Source organism: Pollicipes pollicipes, unplaced genomic scaffold, assembly GCF_011947565.3.
Source record: "Pollicipes pollicipes isolate AB1234 unplaced genomic scaffold, Ppol_2.1 Scaffold_6478;HRSCAF=7683_pilon_pilon_pilon, whole genome shotgun sequence".
In the NCBI taxonomy this organism is placed as follows: Eukaryota; Metazoa; Arthropoda; class Thecostraca; order Pollicipedomorpha; family Pollicipedidae; genus Pollicipes; species Pollicipes pollicipes.
The window spans coordinates 88,595-103,007 of NW_023596882.1; the positions used below are offsets into that span (position 1 = coordinate 88,595).

General features: G+C 55.0%; 2 protein-coding genes across 5 annotated transcripts; one reads left to right on the forward strand and one right to left on the reverse strand.

The window, feature by feature from the left end:
- Positions 1-3,641: 3,641 nt before the first annotated feature.
- On the reverse strand, positions 3,642-6,165 carry LOC119106953 (lethal(2)neighbour of tid protein-like). Its single transcript, XM_037230297.1, is given in 3 exon segments — positions 3,642-3,879; positions 3,881-5,035; positions 6,068-6,165. Coding segments are annotated over 2 exon segments (1,269 nt in total). The 5' UTR covers positions 5,030-5,035; positions 6,068-6,165; the 3' UTR covers positions 3,642-3,759.
- A 550-nt stretch (positions 6,166-6,715) lies between these two features.
- On the forward strand, positions 6,716-13,698 carry LOC119106949 (Y-box factor homolog). Of its 4 annotated transcripts, none has more exons than XM_037230291.1 (8): positions 6,716-6,867; positions 8,710-8,773; positions 9,820-10,043; positions 10,926-10,955; positions 11,404-11,852; positions 12,067-12,108; positions 12,338-12,391; positions 12,602-13,698. In XM_037230291.1, exons 1-8 carry the CDS (start codon positions 6,807-6,809, stop codon positions 12,647-12,649), a joined length of 972 nt encoding a protein of 323 aa, XP_037086186.1. In that variant the 5' UTR covers positions 6,716-6,806; the 3' UTR covers positions 12,650-13,698. The 4 variants fall into 4 exon arrangements, with proteins under 4 accessions (XP_037086186.1, XP_037086187.1, XP_037086189.1 ...); XM_037230292.1 differs by having other exon boundaries at positions 12,338-12,382; XM_037230294.1 differs by lacking the exon at positions 12,338-12,391.
- The last annotated feature ends 715 nt before the right edge of the window (positions 13,699-14,413 follow it).

The following is a 14,413-nucleotide window of genomic DNA, read 5'->3' on the forward strand; positions in this document are numbered from 1 at the left end:
TGCCGGACGCCAATTTACCACATGGTTCCTGAGTGTTTTTATTTTTGTTTTTCGTATTACTTCAGAAACGTAAAACGCATGTTAAAGACCCAGAGCCACAAGTGTACGGTGTCCTGATCCGGTGTTGAAAATGTAAACAGATGATTTCACTTTCTGTGGCTGGCGATAACATGCGTTGCGGCAATATTGAGGCTGCGGAACTGTAATATATCATTTAATCTTTCGACTTGGATTGCCAGTGGGAGTTGAGCATGCTGAAATTGATCCATTCGAAATAAACTCATTCTCTCAATCAACTCACTCAACTCATTCATTCGAAATTAACTCGCCGTCCCTAACAGCGGAAAGCCTCACGGATGGGGTCAACACACACACACACACACACACACACACACACACACACACACACACCATATATATATATATATATATATATATATATATATATATATATATATATATATACGCAATAACGGAACGGGCAGAGGATTAGGTTGGGAGGCAATTCGCGAAAAATGACGAGTGGTTACCGGTACAGGAAGCGGCTTCAGAAAATGTCAGCAAGACACCAAAAAAGTCACAAAACGTCACCGGTTCTGCTCCTTCCAGTCATAGTTATCAACATTCATCTAAATAGCTGTAGCAATCAATGCAAAAACGACGAATCTAGCGGAAAAGTTTATTTTCTTCTATAAATCGAAACCGAAAGCTAAGATGATCTACAGCTTGGTTGCACAAATCAGAATTAAATGGAAAATGTACCGATTTGTTTGCAGGCACTAAAAGCAAAGCTCAGGCAACAGGAAAATTAAATGCACCCAACACGTTGGGCTTGCCGCCAGCTCAAGTAATGCGTTCCAACAGTGCCTCATGTTGATGTAAAATCATAGCATCACGTGGGAATCCAGTGACCTCCACACAGACCAAACACGAGTCTGCCCTGCAGAGATTTGAGCCAAACTCCTACGCCATCGTGAGAGGAGTCTCCAACATACGGACCGGAGCCAAATGTGCTGCGTTGAACACCCCCGAGTCCAGATTACAGTGCAAAGTGGGGCTTCGCTACAATAACCCAGACAAAATCTCCCCCCACCACTCATCAATCCCTGAAATGACAAGCCGGAGCTTCTACACTGAGCTGCCTCCTACGTTAACCTGACCTCCGTACCAATTACCCCATCGCGCCGACCGAATCCAAGCCTACCCTGTACTCACCTGAGCCAGGTCATCCCTATACTGACCTGACCCGGGTCTCCCCCACAGCGACATGAGGCGGGGTCTAACTTACACTGACCTGGGCAAGGTCATCCCTACACTGACCTGAGCCAGGTCATCCCTACACTGACCTGAGCCGAGCCTCTGCGACACTGACCTGGGCCAGGTCATTCCTATACTGACCTAAGCCGGGCCCACCCCATACTGACCTGACCCGGGTCTCCCCCACAGTGACCTGAGTCGGGTCTAACCCATACTAACCTGAGCCAGGTCCTCCCTACACTGACCTGAGCCGAGCCTCCGCAACACTGACCTGTGCCGGGCCTCACCTACACTGACCTAAGCCGGGGTCACCCCCACACTGACCTGAGCCGGGTCCCCGCTCGCCTGGCCGCACGTCGTCACCTCCACGCCCCGCCCCGAGACACTGCCCGTGCCCGGCGCCGCCGGACGTCGCTCTGCGCCGCTGGCAGGCCCCGGCGGCGGCTGCCGGGCCGGCGCACGCGCCCCGTCCGCCGCCGGCTATTGGTCAATAGGCGGCTCACCGTTCAAACCAATGCACGGCCTAAACAAACGGCGGCTGAAAAGTGGGTCAGATCGCCGGCCGGTTCTGCAGCGGCCGGCGTCCGTCCCGCGAACTGTGGGCCGACACCAATGGGTTGTGTTTGAGTGATTTGCCATTGTCAACCAGCCCTGACATTGACAAAAGCGGACCTTTTTGTTCAGCAGATACTGAGTACGCCCATCTACGTGCATTTCAATCCCGCCAGAACAGTGCCGGAAGGACCAAATACAGAGTTAGATAGTTATCAAAGGGTTTGCCCTTCAGAGGTATAGCCTGAAGCCGGTGGTAGCAGCCGCGCTAAAGGTCAGGTCGCGTCAGGGCGCAGGACAGACCGTGACGAACATGGCGGTACGTTAAACGTTTGCCACCAAATTCTGCCGTTGACCTGGAATTTCACGATCGAATGGCAGGAGACCAGGGCTCAGCGCTAGCTCTGATCCCAGAAATCCATCCAATCAAAAGGTTCGGAATAAAATCTTGAAAGCACAATAATGCCAACTACTCTAGGAGCGGTGGCACAGGACTTAGTTTCGGAACCATCCGGCGATGACTTGCTTTCCGACGCTGTCGACTATCCGGCCGGCGCGATGGCCGCATGATATGGCTGCTTACATGTACTGTCGCCGACAGCACATGCAGCTGCATGCAGCACGTGAGGTCAGGACGCGTGACGTCAGCCGAAGGGCGCGGAAGCTGCTCGAGCGACGCAGCGCACACAGGAGCGTGTCGTACCATAACGAGCACGCTCGACGATCGCATGAGCTCGGTGAGCGGGCGTCACGTCTGTGGCACGTTCGCAGGCTGAACATGCCTTGTCCTGGCAAAACGTGTGCCTCATGCTCTGATTGTACCATGCAGACAGTGGGCACGCCTTTCACGATATGTCGTAACAGGCTTCAGGACCCTCCCCCCTGCTCTGGCAGCCGCGCGTTCACACCGGAGCCACCCGAACTTGTCCTGGGAGCGACAAGACAGACGGGCCGCCGGTCCTCTCGTGCTGTTGGTCTGTCAACGTCTTACGGGGGCTGACGTTAACACGCAGGTCGTGACTTTTTGACCGGTTTTCCGCAGGTTTTGTGCTCGATTTTTGGAGCCAGCTGGGATGGTTTGCTGGAGTGAACAAACTGCAGCTGACGTCGTCGAAATGTACCGTGCAACAGCGCCAGCCATTTGGACTTGCTCGTATGTATTCAACCAATTCGCAGACCCTGTGTTGGCTTATCAGAAGCTCTTGCGCAGGAGGCTTGGACGTCAATTTGGCAATATCTCTAAGACGAGGTCCATAAACAAAAACAAAAACGCAATTATTCTGCGCCAGCGATTCGGTCCTCGAAGACCTTTGCGGTAAATGGACGATAGCGTCTATCTAGAAACGTTAGCGCGGCATTACGTCTGTGGGAATCCAGAACGGCAACTGCGTGCTCTTCAGTGTTCTTTCCCCACTCAAGCAACACTTCTACGTCTTGCCATAGAGGACCAATTTGACTGGTTTGGTTTTGCAATGCTATGCCGCGCATCCGTTTCGCATCCTCTGATCTAGTCAGAAAGTTAACATTCAGAAACATGACTTTCTGGCCCCACACCAACCCATGCAATGCCAACACTGAGTCGCAGTTCTTTCGCGTCTCGAATCAATAACTGGACATCAATCGTCAAGCCCCACGTACTGTGCAACATGCGAGCGCGCACATGTAACCCCAATGACTTATAAGAGGACAGCTATTCAAATCCGTCAACGAGCTACGGCTCAGTGTTCCACACAAAATCCCAGCCACGTCACTATCCCTGGTCAAATACAAAATCCACAGATTTACCAACTTTATTGCGAGACTAGATACGGTCCACCCGACCCCCACCCCTTAACACGGCAACACCACGCCAGCGGCCACAGTGTAGTAACTCAGTGCCGAGCCCACGACTGCAGCGTGCCATTGTTCCCGGGTCCACACACCTGAAGGCACGTAACTGACGGCTGCACGTCACTGTTTGAGCTTGCGGACGCCGACCGGTGGCGCCACCTGCGCCAGCACGGCGCCCGTCCGCCAGAGGCCGCCCAGCAGCACCAGGTGGCAACAGTGAAGCGCCGCCGAGCTCAGCGGCCGTCGACGGGTACGTGTTCCAGCAGAGCTCGACCAGGCCCAGCATGCAGAGCCGCGTGGCCGTCGAGAAGTTGGCGCTCCAGAGCAGGTACGGCAGGCTGTGGTAGTACCACACGTAGAACTGGTAATGCAGCGAACGGCAGAAGACCATGCCCACCAGGTTGCACGTGAAGAGCGGCAGCAGCAGCAGCTGACAGCGAATCGCCGGGCCGTCGGCCGCCTGCAGGCGCGCGAAGCCCTCCAGAAAGCGGTACCAACGGCGGCGGGCGAACACTGCGCACGTGACCACGTGTAGTGCTAGCAGGAGCGCGTGCAGCCGCCGGTCCAGGAACAGCGCCTCAGGCAACAGGCGCCAATTGACCGTCCACTGGTACTGGAACACTCGACCCAGGTCGAACGCGCCGCGCACATACGCTATCGGGTTGGTAGCGAGGAACGGCGCGCCGAGCACGAGCTGCAGCGCGGCACAGATGGTCAGCTGGCGCGCGGCGCCGGCCCAGCCCAGGCACGTGATGTAGGCCAGCAGCAGCGCCGGCGCGAACAGCAGCACGTTCATCTTGATCGAGACGCCGAGTGAGAACAGCACGCTGCCCAGCGACCAGCGGCCGTCCATGAAGCAGTTGATGCTGGCGTAAAGCAGCAGCATCGCTACCGGGTCGTTGAAGAGACGCAGGACATAGATGGAGTGGATGCGGTAGGAGGTGAGACTCATCATAAGCAGCATGTATGGCGGGATCTTGCGGCTCCGCACGTAGATGCGACTAACCAGTGCCAGGTTGGCCAGGTAAATGACCATGAAAATGTACTGTGCCAGCCTCATGTTGGCGCCCTGCGCAGTGACATGGTACAGGCCGAGGAAGACGTACACGAAGCCGGCCGGGTACACCAGCGGACCGGTGTCGCCGCTCAGGAGCGAGTAGTCCAGTGTGCCATTCCACACGCCCTCCACCTCCTGCATGTAGGCGCGCCAGTCGATCTCTGTGTACTTGACGCGCTCGATCACGGCCACGTTGATGACGCACTCGGCGAGCAGTAGAAGCCCTGCCATTGGCACACAGCAGTCAGGGCTAAAGAGGTAGCGCTGCAGCTGGTCCGGCGAGAGGGCAGCCCGCAGGCGGCGCCACCGCGACGGCGCCCGCCGGGGCGGCATCGTGTGCTGCAAAACAGTGTCATGCTGTTTACAGTCAAGCATGACAACAAAACATACCTGATATCTATATCCTTACAAAATGGTTTCAGGTCAGATGAGATCAAAATGCTAAAGTTTCCAAGAGATGTAATGTGATACTTAGAATTCCGGGCTGACATAGTCTCAAATTACAAGTCTCACAATACCACCATTTCATAAATCTATTCAATTCTTGGACAACTGAATAGATATAATAAACAGTTTCTTCTTTAGATCCATCACTGGTGGAAACGTGCTTGTTGTGGTTGAGAGAACAGTGATAACAAGCCAAACATTATCATCATTATCCTCTAGGAAGTGATCACTGTGCTCTTGACTTGTGCTCATACTATTTTACTTGTACTCAAGTGGAAACTTGAGGAGGCTTAAGTAAGCAAAGCTGGTGCATAGTTAACATCAATCAGCACACTTAACGCAGGTCTGCAACCAACAGGATCTTGTTGAGTTTGCCATGTCTTACTGTCTGGATAATGTTTGCATATGCAACATACTATTAGGCCTTTGATATGCATCATAGCTGGTATCTGCACAACTCAAGCTAATCCAGATTGGAAAAACATGTTACTTTGAACATGGGAGCAGCTTTGCAGCAAAAAGTTAAGTATGATAATCTAAACATGGGAGCAGCTTTGTAACAACAATTTCCCTGCATGTATATCAGTGTTTGGTGCAAGTTCCCATGAATTTCAGTGTAGAGTCAACATTTCAAGGAGCTGTGATGCTGCAGAAGTAACTTTGGGCAGAAATCCCACAAAAACATTTCTGCACAAAAATCATGCCAAAAATTGGGCACAATTTGGCCCGGCTTTTATTTCGCACATACATGCAGATAACAATCAGCGTGCGGACACAACTACAGTTGAAAATCACTTATGTTGGAAAACTGACCGAGGGCCTCCGAGGGCCAGATACGCAGGCGAATTGACGGCCAGCTTTTAGTAAGCAGCATGATATACATCAGTAAAACAGTAAGCACTGAGGAAGATTAAAAGAGCTTACCAAACGGCGAAAAGGCGACACAGCCGACCACTGCTCTACCTAGCCCGCCGCAGTAGTAATGCGACCAGCCCGACGTTATCGGCTCTGTGACTCTTCCCCAACTTTAGAGTTTACACGACATGGCCCAGCACACGGGACACGCGAAAGGTGAAGGCGCACCATGTATGAAACATTAGCGTCGTTAAGGGTCCCATATCACTACCAAATTTCCTTCCACCAAAGAATGCGTTCTTCAATCTTTATGCTTTCAGCAAAATGTTATCCAAAGCTCATCGAGATAATTATTTATTATCGGAATTATCGTTTTCGAAAGAAGTATCATAAAAGAGACAAATGTCTTGTGAAATTTGTTTGCTTTTTGGCTTTAGCAAACGCATGACAATATTTGTGTCCAAATTCGTTTTTATGGCGCATGGCTTCCCCGAAATGCATTAGTCATTGCTTAAGTAATGCTAGGATCATTACTATTCACCATTATTAGACAACCTTCAACTGATCCGTCGCGGCACACGAGCTCCAAAATCTGCAATGCACCGCCACTGACATACAAGTGCACGTCCGCGATACCGTCCCTTATTGGTAGCTTATTTCGGGCCCAGTATGTTCCACCAATCACAGCAAAGCATTTCTGCAAACTCCATGGCAACGTGCCTGCGCCATGTTGGACAAGACCTAGCAGAGGAGGAACACCATCCATCGGGGCTAATCGTTCCATCATTTAAGATCGCCAGCCAACACCATGGCAGATTCGGAGAAGCAGCCTGAACAACAAGAGGCTGTTAAGGAAAAAGAACTTATTGGTAAGCCTTGTTGTGCACTCCTTCCCGCAAAACCGGCCTGTAAATGATGCGTTGGAAACGCCTCACCTGTGCGTTGGTTTCGTCGAGAAGTTGGACCGCGTGTTGAGTGAGGATTAGCGATGCCGTCGACTATCGTATTTTGGTTGAGTGCTTTGAATGCTTGCCAGAGTGTTGTGTGACTCTTTAAACCACTCATTCAAGTTTCGTTTCGACTATTGCCACGAGGATGTGCTGACATTTTGCTCAAGATGGTATGGTTGAGGGAAGCATTTGGGGAGGGGGGGGGGGGGGGGAGGGAGCTGAATCAGGGCTCTTATGGGTTTATGTTCCCTTGCATTGTCAGAAGGTGCATGTCAAGCACATGCCACATGCTATCCATAGCTAAGTAGTGACACAAAATGTTTAATAGAGACTAAAGGAATGGAGAGTAACCATAAGATAGTTGAAATGTAGCATGGGGAAGTGTGGCTTGGACCAACTCAAACCTCCAACCCAAGTATTTCAGGGAAATAAGTTTATCATGGTTGCTAAGTTTATTCAGTTGTGGTGATTTGGATGTGCATGGAGCTTTGAATCACATTGTATTGTGATTTGATCTCTTATCTGATCTTGCAATGTATGGTTTTTAGCTGTATCATTCAATTTTTTCATGGGATTTTGGGGCTTGGAATCTTGCTTTGCTGTCTCAAATGCTGCCTCTCCAGTTGCTTATTTAGGCTTAGAACAGGATATAATGAGATGTGGCTAGCATATTGGTCCACTAATTATGTAAACCATGGCTTTGATTTTATTAGCTCTTAATTTTCTCTATTCCTACAACCATCCTATGAGAATCATGGGTGACAGCTGCTTATGCAGTATGAGATCATTTCTTACAAGCAACCTTATAGTGCCCAAAGGTTTTTACAGTGCTGTGCTGAATTATTAGTGTTCTACTGCATATCATGCAGTGATATAGTAGATCACAACCAAATAACTTGATTGCATCACATTTTTTAGATGAATCATTCGTAAAGGCTGTGGCTTATCAGCAGTATTTTCTAAACAGCATTGCATTACTTTTTTGTTCTCTTTACTAGTTCAGTGGGAGTAGAGAACATGTGGCAACATAAAGTGAAGGATTTTTAAATTTCTGTTGGCAAAATTAGTATATAAAAAATATTGGGGCTAAGGGAGTTTCCAAAATGTGTCAAAACCCCAATATCTAATCATCACAAGAAATAAAGGAACTATTACTTTTTGTGTCCTGTTGTGAAATTGTATGATGTGGTATCTCTAACCGTAGTTGGTAAAGGAGGCATTGTATTTCTTGTGATACCATTGGAGATCCTGATGGTTATGTTTTGGACATTTTTCACACTCCAGGAAAGACTCAACCAAATGACTTTGGGGTGGTTTTATCATTAACCCACATCTCGGGTTTGCTCTGGGTTCAGTCGGAGCAGCTTTTATTGAGAGTGGTTAATTATTCAAATGTTTTGCCTGCCATTGTGGTCCTCTCCACCATGCTATACCAATGTAAAAACCAGTGAGGTGCCCTTTTGGCTTCAACAGATTCATTGTATTAATTTTATGTGCCACCTTAGAGTAGCTCTGAATACAGAAACTTGTCATTATTCTTATATCAGGGCTTGCAGGCAAAGTCGACCGTAATCTCAAGCAGCTTAAGGTAAAGTGAAGCAAAAACATGTTGGATGGGGCTGAAATGGCATGCATGAATCCAGATCCCCATGATCATTATATATGTTGGTTAATGCGGTTAATGGCTGTGTGGTGTGGTTAATGGCTTGTTCTCTTGGGGTGACAGCATATCGATCTTAACTCCATGATGTTCCGTTTCAGCCACCAAGGTCACTGGCACCGTCAAATGGTTCAACGTCAAGAGTGGCTATGGTTTCATCAACAGGTCAGGCTGGGGTGGAGTCAAAAGTATTCAGCACTTGTAGGGTATTTCCAACATGTTAAGTGGATGCCAAATGACCTCAGTTGTCAATGTGTATTTGAATTTTGTTGACCACAGCAAGAAGGGCCATGGCAAGGATCCCATTGCTCTGTAAATACAGCAAAATCTGCTTGTGCTTGGTGCACACTGAAAATGTCATTTTGCCATTCTTTCCATGTTTCATGTGGTTACTAGAGGTCATTTTTTCAACAAAAAAATAAATCCTCCATTCCCCATAAACATGAGACCAGGAATGTTATTAAATTCACCATAGTGCACAGAACTGTGAACCGAAATTAGGAGCTGCAATGTATCACAGCTCTGATGTTCCCTTCTAATACATGTGGGGGCCACTCCATATCTAAGGCAAGAAAAAGCATGACCTTCATGATCCCTATCATTAAAAATACCTTATCAGTAATTTTCACATCATTGACAGGGCTTGAACCTCCAAATTGCAGTCAGTAACAGGGGTTATGAAGTAAGCATTGCATCATCTTAGAACTGAGTCTTTCGGCATTGGCAGGGCTGTAAATGACTGTTAGCTATGTTCGGTCTGAACAAAGGCTTCATTTTCTGTGTTTGCATGTGAATATTTTTGTTGTGTGTCATAAGCCACAGCTTGAGACATGATGTACATGATATGTTGAGATGTCAGATAGTTCATCTTTCAACATTTATATGGTCCTGGAGATCTGCAACCCTTTTCATCATTGTCCATCTGTGTGTGTCGAGGTTGCGGTCATACTAGACCTTATGAAGTTTAATTGCATTGTTACACAACATATGGCTTACCAGTGTCTCTTGGGTTTCGGTGCTGGTGTAACACCAGCATGAGAGTGATTCCGTCGGTCCTCGAGCGATTTGGTTTGAAGCCGCGCGCCGCAAGGTCAACGAACGTAGTCGCGTCAGCGCGGCCAAACTGTGCCGCTCGGTGTGCTGGAGCGGCCGGCGCCGCTACCGGCGGTGTACGCTCAACTGACCGGAGCCCGCCGCCCTTGCCCTGCCAGGAATGACACCAAGGAGGACGTGTTCGTCCACCAGAGCGCCATCACCCGCAACAACCCGCGCAAGCTGGTGCGCAGCGTGGGCGACGGCGAGATCGTCGAGTTCGACGTCGTGGTCGGCGAGAAGGGCAACGAGGCGGCCAACGTGACGGGCCCGTCCGGCGAGCCGGTGCAGGGCAGCAAGTACGCGGCCGACCGGCGCCGTCGCTTCCGACGCTACTTCTACGGTGAGGGCCGATCCAGCGGCGGCCGGCTCCGGGGGCTGACGGCCGCTCGGACGGACGCGGACGCGCCCGGCCGTCGTGTGGTAGGCTGGAGCCGATCCAGCGCCGGCCGGCTCCGGGAGCTGATGGCCGCGCGGACGGACGCGGACGCGCCGGACCGTCGTGTGGTAGGCTGGGGCCGAGCTGGCTGCGGCACGGCCGCCGCGGCTGGGCTTGGGCTGCTGGCGGGCGCGCTCAGTGCTTGGAGGCCGCTGCCAGCGTCTTGCTTGGCGGTCGGCGCGCCGGCGTCAGACCTCGTGGCCTGTCTGGAGAGCAGAGCCGGAGCCGTGTATGACTGCACGACGCCGTGCCGCTGACGTCACCTGCCTGGGGTTGGGAGCTCGTCTGACGGCGCTGCCCGGCAGCATGCCAGGGTCGAGGCTCTGTCGGGCTGTACCCCGCTGTGCCGCTGTGTCGTCCGCTTGGGATCAGGAGCAGTAACTGTGCTGGCCCGTCTGGGTCTCTGGCTCGCGCTGGAGCCGCAGCTGTGCTGGCCCCGTCTGGGTCTCTGGCTCGCGCTGGAGCCGCAGCTGTGCTGGCCCCGTGTGGGTCTTTGGCTCGCGCTGGAGCCGCAGCTGTGCTGGCGCCGTCTGGGTCTCCGGCTAGCGCTGGAGCCGCAGCTGTGCTGGCCCCGTCTGGGTCTCTGGCTGGCGCTGGAGCCGCGGCTGTGCTGGCCCCGTCTGGCTGTGTCTGGATCCGTGACTGGCGCTAGAGCTGCAGCCATGCTGGACCATAATGGTCGGGGTCGTCTGTGGTGTCGCCTGCCTGCAGTCGTCGACGCGCCGCTTGCCTTCGCTTGTGGCCGGCTGCCGCCTGTCCCGCTTGTGACCCGTCGTTCTGTTCTAGATGATGGCGAAGAAGGCCAGGAATACCACGGTTAGTAGCCGTCCTAGCATGGCAGGATGTAACGTGCGGTCTTGCGCGGCTGGGCATGGGACGGCAGGAGCGCAAGTGGTGCAAGTGACTAGCCCTTGGACTTTGGATCCAGAGCCGTGTATTAGAATGCGGCGCCACGCGCCACATTTGGTTTTCCCGATCACGGCTGCTCGCGTAAGAGGTTGCGACTGTTGGCCGTATCAGCAGCGTGTGCCGATAACCAATCTTCACAAGTTGATTATGCGTTGGAAAACTTAACATTGGGTAACTGCGCGTGGACCTGCCGCGCCTTCCCTCGAACTCCCCAGGTGCGGTAAACGCCTTTGAACCTGCGAAAGCGACGAGCCACACCCCGTGTTCAGTCGGTTCGGCTGGTGCACCCGCGTGCTCGGCTTTCGTGTACCTCGAGACCTTCGCTGACCCTTCGCTGACCTCGGGCTCGCCGCAGACGACGAGGAGGAGGAGCTGGATGACGGCGACGGCGACCGCGAGGGTGGCGGCGACGGCGCGCGCGGCCGGGGACGCGGCCGGGGCCGCGGCCGCGGCTACCGTCGCTTCCCGCGCTACTTCCGCCGGCGGCGCGACGACGAGGTCGACGAGGAGGAGCCGCTCGAGGGCGACGAGGAGCCGGCGCCGCGGCCACGCGGCCGCGGTCGCGGCCGACCGCGCGGCTACGGCTACCGCGGCGGACGCGGCGGCTACCGGCGCCGCGAGAACGGCGACCCGGCCGAGAACGGCGACTACGATGAGGGAGAGGAGGGCGAGGACCGGCCGCGCGGTCGCGGCGGCTACCGGGGCCGCGTGCGGGGCCGAGGCCGCGGCGGCCGCGGCCGGGGACGCGGCGTTGGCCGCGGCCGCGGCGCGCCCCGCTCCGGCTCGCGCGACGACGGTGGCAAGGTGAGCGCGCCGCCCCGCAGCAGGGGTCGTGTGGGTGCCTGCGGCGTCGGTGGCAGCATGTCTTATCGACTGTTGCATTTTATTGGAGGTAGTCTGCGTGTATTCCGTTTTGGGCACGAGCATGAACCGGTGGGCACTGTTTTGGATGGTGTCGTGTCCAGCTTTTGCTGTTTGTCGATGTGCGTGTGTATTTAGCGGACCTTACCGTTTACAGGGAGAAGGGGATTCCCAGGAGAATGGAGCTGCCGAGGTTAAGGTACGTGTTTCGACGGGTAGAAGGAACGGTTGTCACCCCGGGGCTGGCACACACGCCGGGTTCAGGTGCATGGTCGTCCGTTTGAATGGCATTCAGTCGTATATGGTGTCTGAAGTTGGGGATTTAGTCAGGTCGGCATTCGGTATGTGATCGGGTGTCGCGCGTAGCCGAGCCTGTGACCGTATACAGTAGCCTGCATGCTGAATCTCCCGTCTCTGCTGTCCTCCAGTCTCCTGTCCCGGAGACGTCGCCCAAGAAGGAGACTCCGCCACAGGTCAGTCAGGTACACACTGGAGACGCCCGCTGGCTGGCTTCGATTGCGTACACCTCTCGGTGATCATCCGACCAGTGGTCGTCCTCCCATTGTATTGCCCCACTGCCCACCGCGTTGTCCCAGTCAGCTGTAATCAGCCATTTTTCGTGTTGCGCCGTGCTGCTGTCGAGCCGATGGTCTGAGGCGGTCCGGGTGACCGGTGCGACGTATGTCCGGCAGGCGGACGCCCAGCCGGTGGAGAACACCACCTCCGAGAGCCAGGCGTAGACGGGCTCCGCGCCGCCGCCGCCGCCGCCCGCCCGCCCGCCCAGCCATCGTCCGATTAGCCCTGTTCCGAGTGGCGGTGCGGCAGCGGCCGGCGCCCCGGCCAGCCAGCCCCGGCCCTGGCCCGGCCCCGTGTGTAGATACCAGCCGAGCGCGGCGCCGCACCTTGCGGGCGGCAGCCAGACGCCAGCGACGCCACCTTTCCTTTTATTGAGTAATGATAAACTGCTTGATTAAACAAATCAGAATGGCACTGTTCAGAAGGAAATGCGAGCGCCTCGGTCGCTCTGGTGGCGGCCGTTTTCAGCGTGCCTTTGCTAGCGCCATCGTACCAGGATCGGGGGGCGCGCGCGCCGGCGGCCAGCCGACCATCTGTCACCAAACGGCGCCGGCGCGCCGCCCCCGGCCATTCTGATTTGAGAGTGAGACTTTCCATAGTGGCCAGGTGCCGGGACCTCCGTGTGGGGACGCCGTCGCGCTGGCCGCCGTCCGAGGCGGCTCCGGCCGCCTGTGCGGGCGGCCCGCTAGCCTTACTGCGGTCAGCGGCGACTGGCGTCCCTGCCGGCTGGTCCCGCGCGCCCGCGCGCCACCACCACCGCCGTCTAGCCATCCGAGCCGCGGCCCAGCGCGCCCGGCCGCCCGGGCCCACCTTGCATGCCGTTTGTTGCTAATGAGTCGGAGCGTACGTGCACATGTTGCGGGACATCACCGTGTCACCATCCCCGGAGAGTGCGCCGCCGGCCAGCGACCAGCGGCCGGCCGGCGGCGCCCGGGGGCCCGCCCGGGTCCCCCACTGACGAGGGGCCGGCCGCCGGCACAGCCACGGCCGGCCCCGCCCTGTACTGGTCATAATACAATGCGAGTACAAAACTGAGTAATTTCAAGTTTTGGCCAGTGCAAAAAACTGTTTCTGTTATCTTCTTTTGTTTTGATGAGAATCGGCCTACTAGAGCTGCTGCCTCGGTGTTGACTTTTGTACTTTGTTACGAGTTTTGACGCCAAAAAGAATTGTGAGTTTCAAAACATGTGCATTTCAATAAACTTCTCATTGACGTCGACTTTGGCTCGCCCCCGGACATCATAGCCAGCGGATGCAGCGAGGTTCGCCGTCGCACCCGGTGACACAGTTGGGGCCGGAAAGCTGGCAGAAAAAGCCATTGTCATCAGTTCGGTTCGTGCCACAAGAGGCGCGTCCGGCCCTGGCGGCCAGCGGGTGGAAGGACGTGGCTGGCGTACCGCGTCACCCCTGCCCCTGCTCCGAGGTGCAGCACCACAACGGCCCGCCTCGCGTACCGCGTCGCCCCCGCCCCTGCTCCGGGGTGCAGCACTACGCCGGTCCCGCCTCGCGTACCGCGTTGCCCCCGCCCCTGCTCCGGGGTGCAGCACCACACCGGCCCGCCTCGCGTGTCGCCGTCAAGCGAGGCGCCGGCTCAGCTCTGGGCCGGGCGCGGACGCGCCCCTACACCCCACACGGCCACCATCCGACCCGTGCTGACGAGGTGCTGCTGAGGTGGCGTCGCCGGAGGGCGTAGTCTGCCGATCGCAGCTGTCCGGCTCCGGTGACGGCCGTCCGCGCGCCGGACCGGACTCGTGCCGGGCTGCGAGGCGCAGAGAGCGGACCAGCGCAGTGACGGCGAGCAGACTCGTTCCTATCAGTCGTGTGTTGGGTCGAAGGTTTGCGAGCAGATATCGTTCCTCTCAGTCGTGTGCTGGGTCGAAGGTTTGCGAGCAGATATCGTTCCTCTCAGTCGTGTGTTGGGTCGAAGG

Coding starts and splice junctions, on each gene's coding strand:
- LOC119106949 (XM_037230291.1), top strand. CDS start 6,807: ATGGCAGATTCGGAGAAGCAGCCTGAACAACAAGAGGCTGTTAAGGAA. Junction 8,774..9,819: donor GGCTATGGTTTCATCAACAG/GTCAGGCTGGGG, acceptor TTGCCCTGCCAG/GAATGACACCAAGGAGGACG. Junction 11,853..12,066: donor CGCGCGACGACGGTGGCAAG/GTGAGCGCGCCG, acceptor TACCGTTTACAG/GGAGAAGGGGATTCCCAGGA.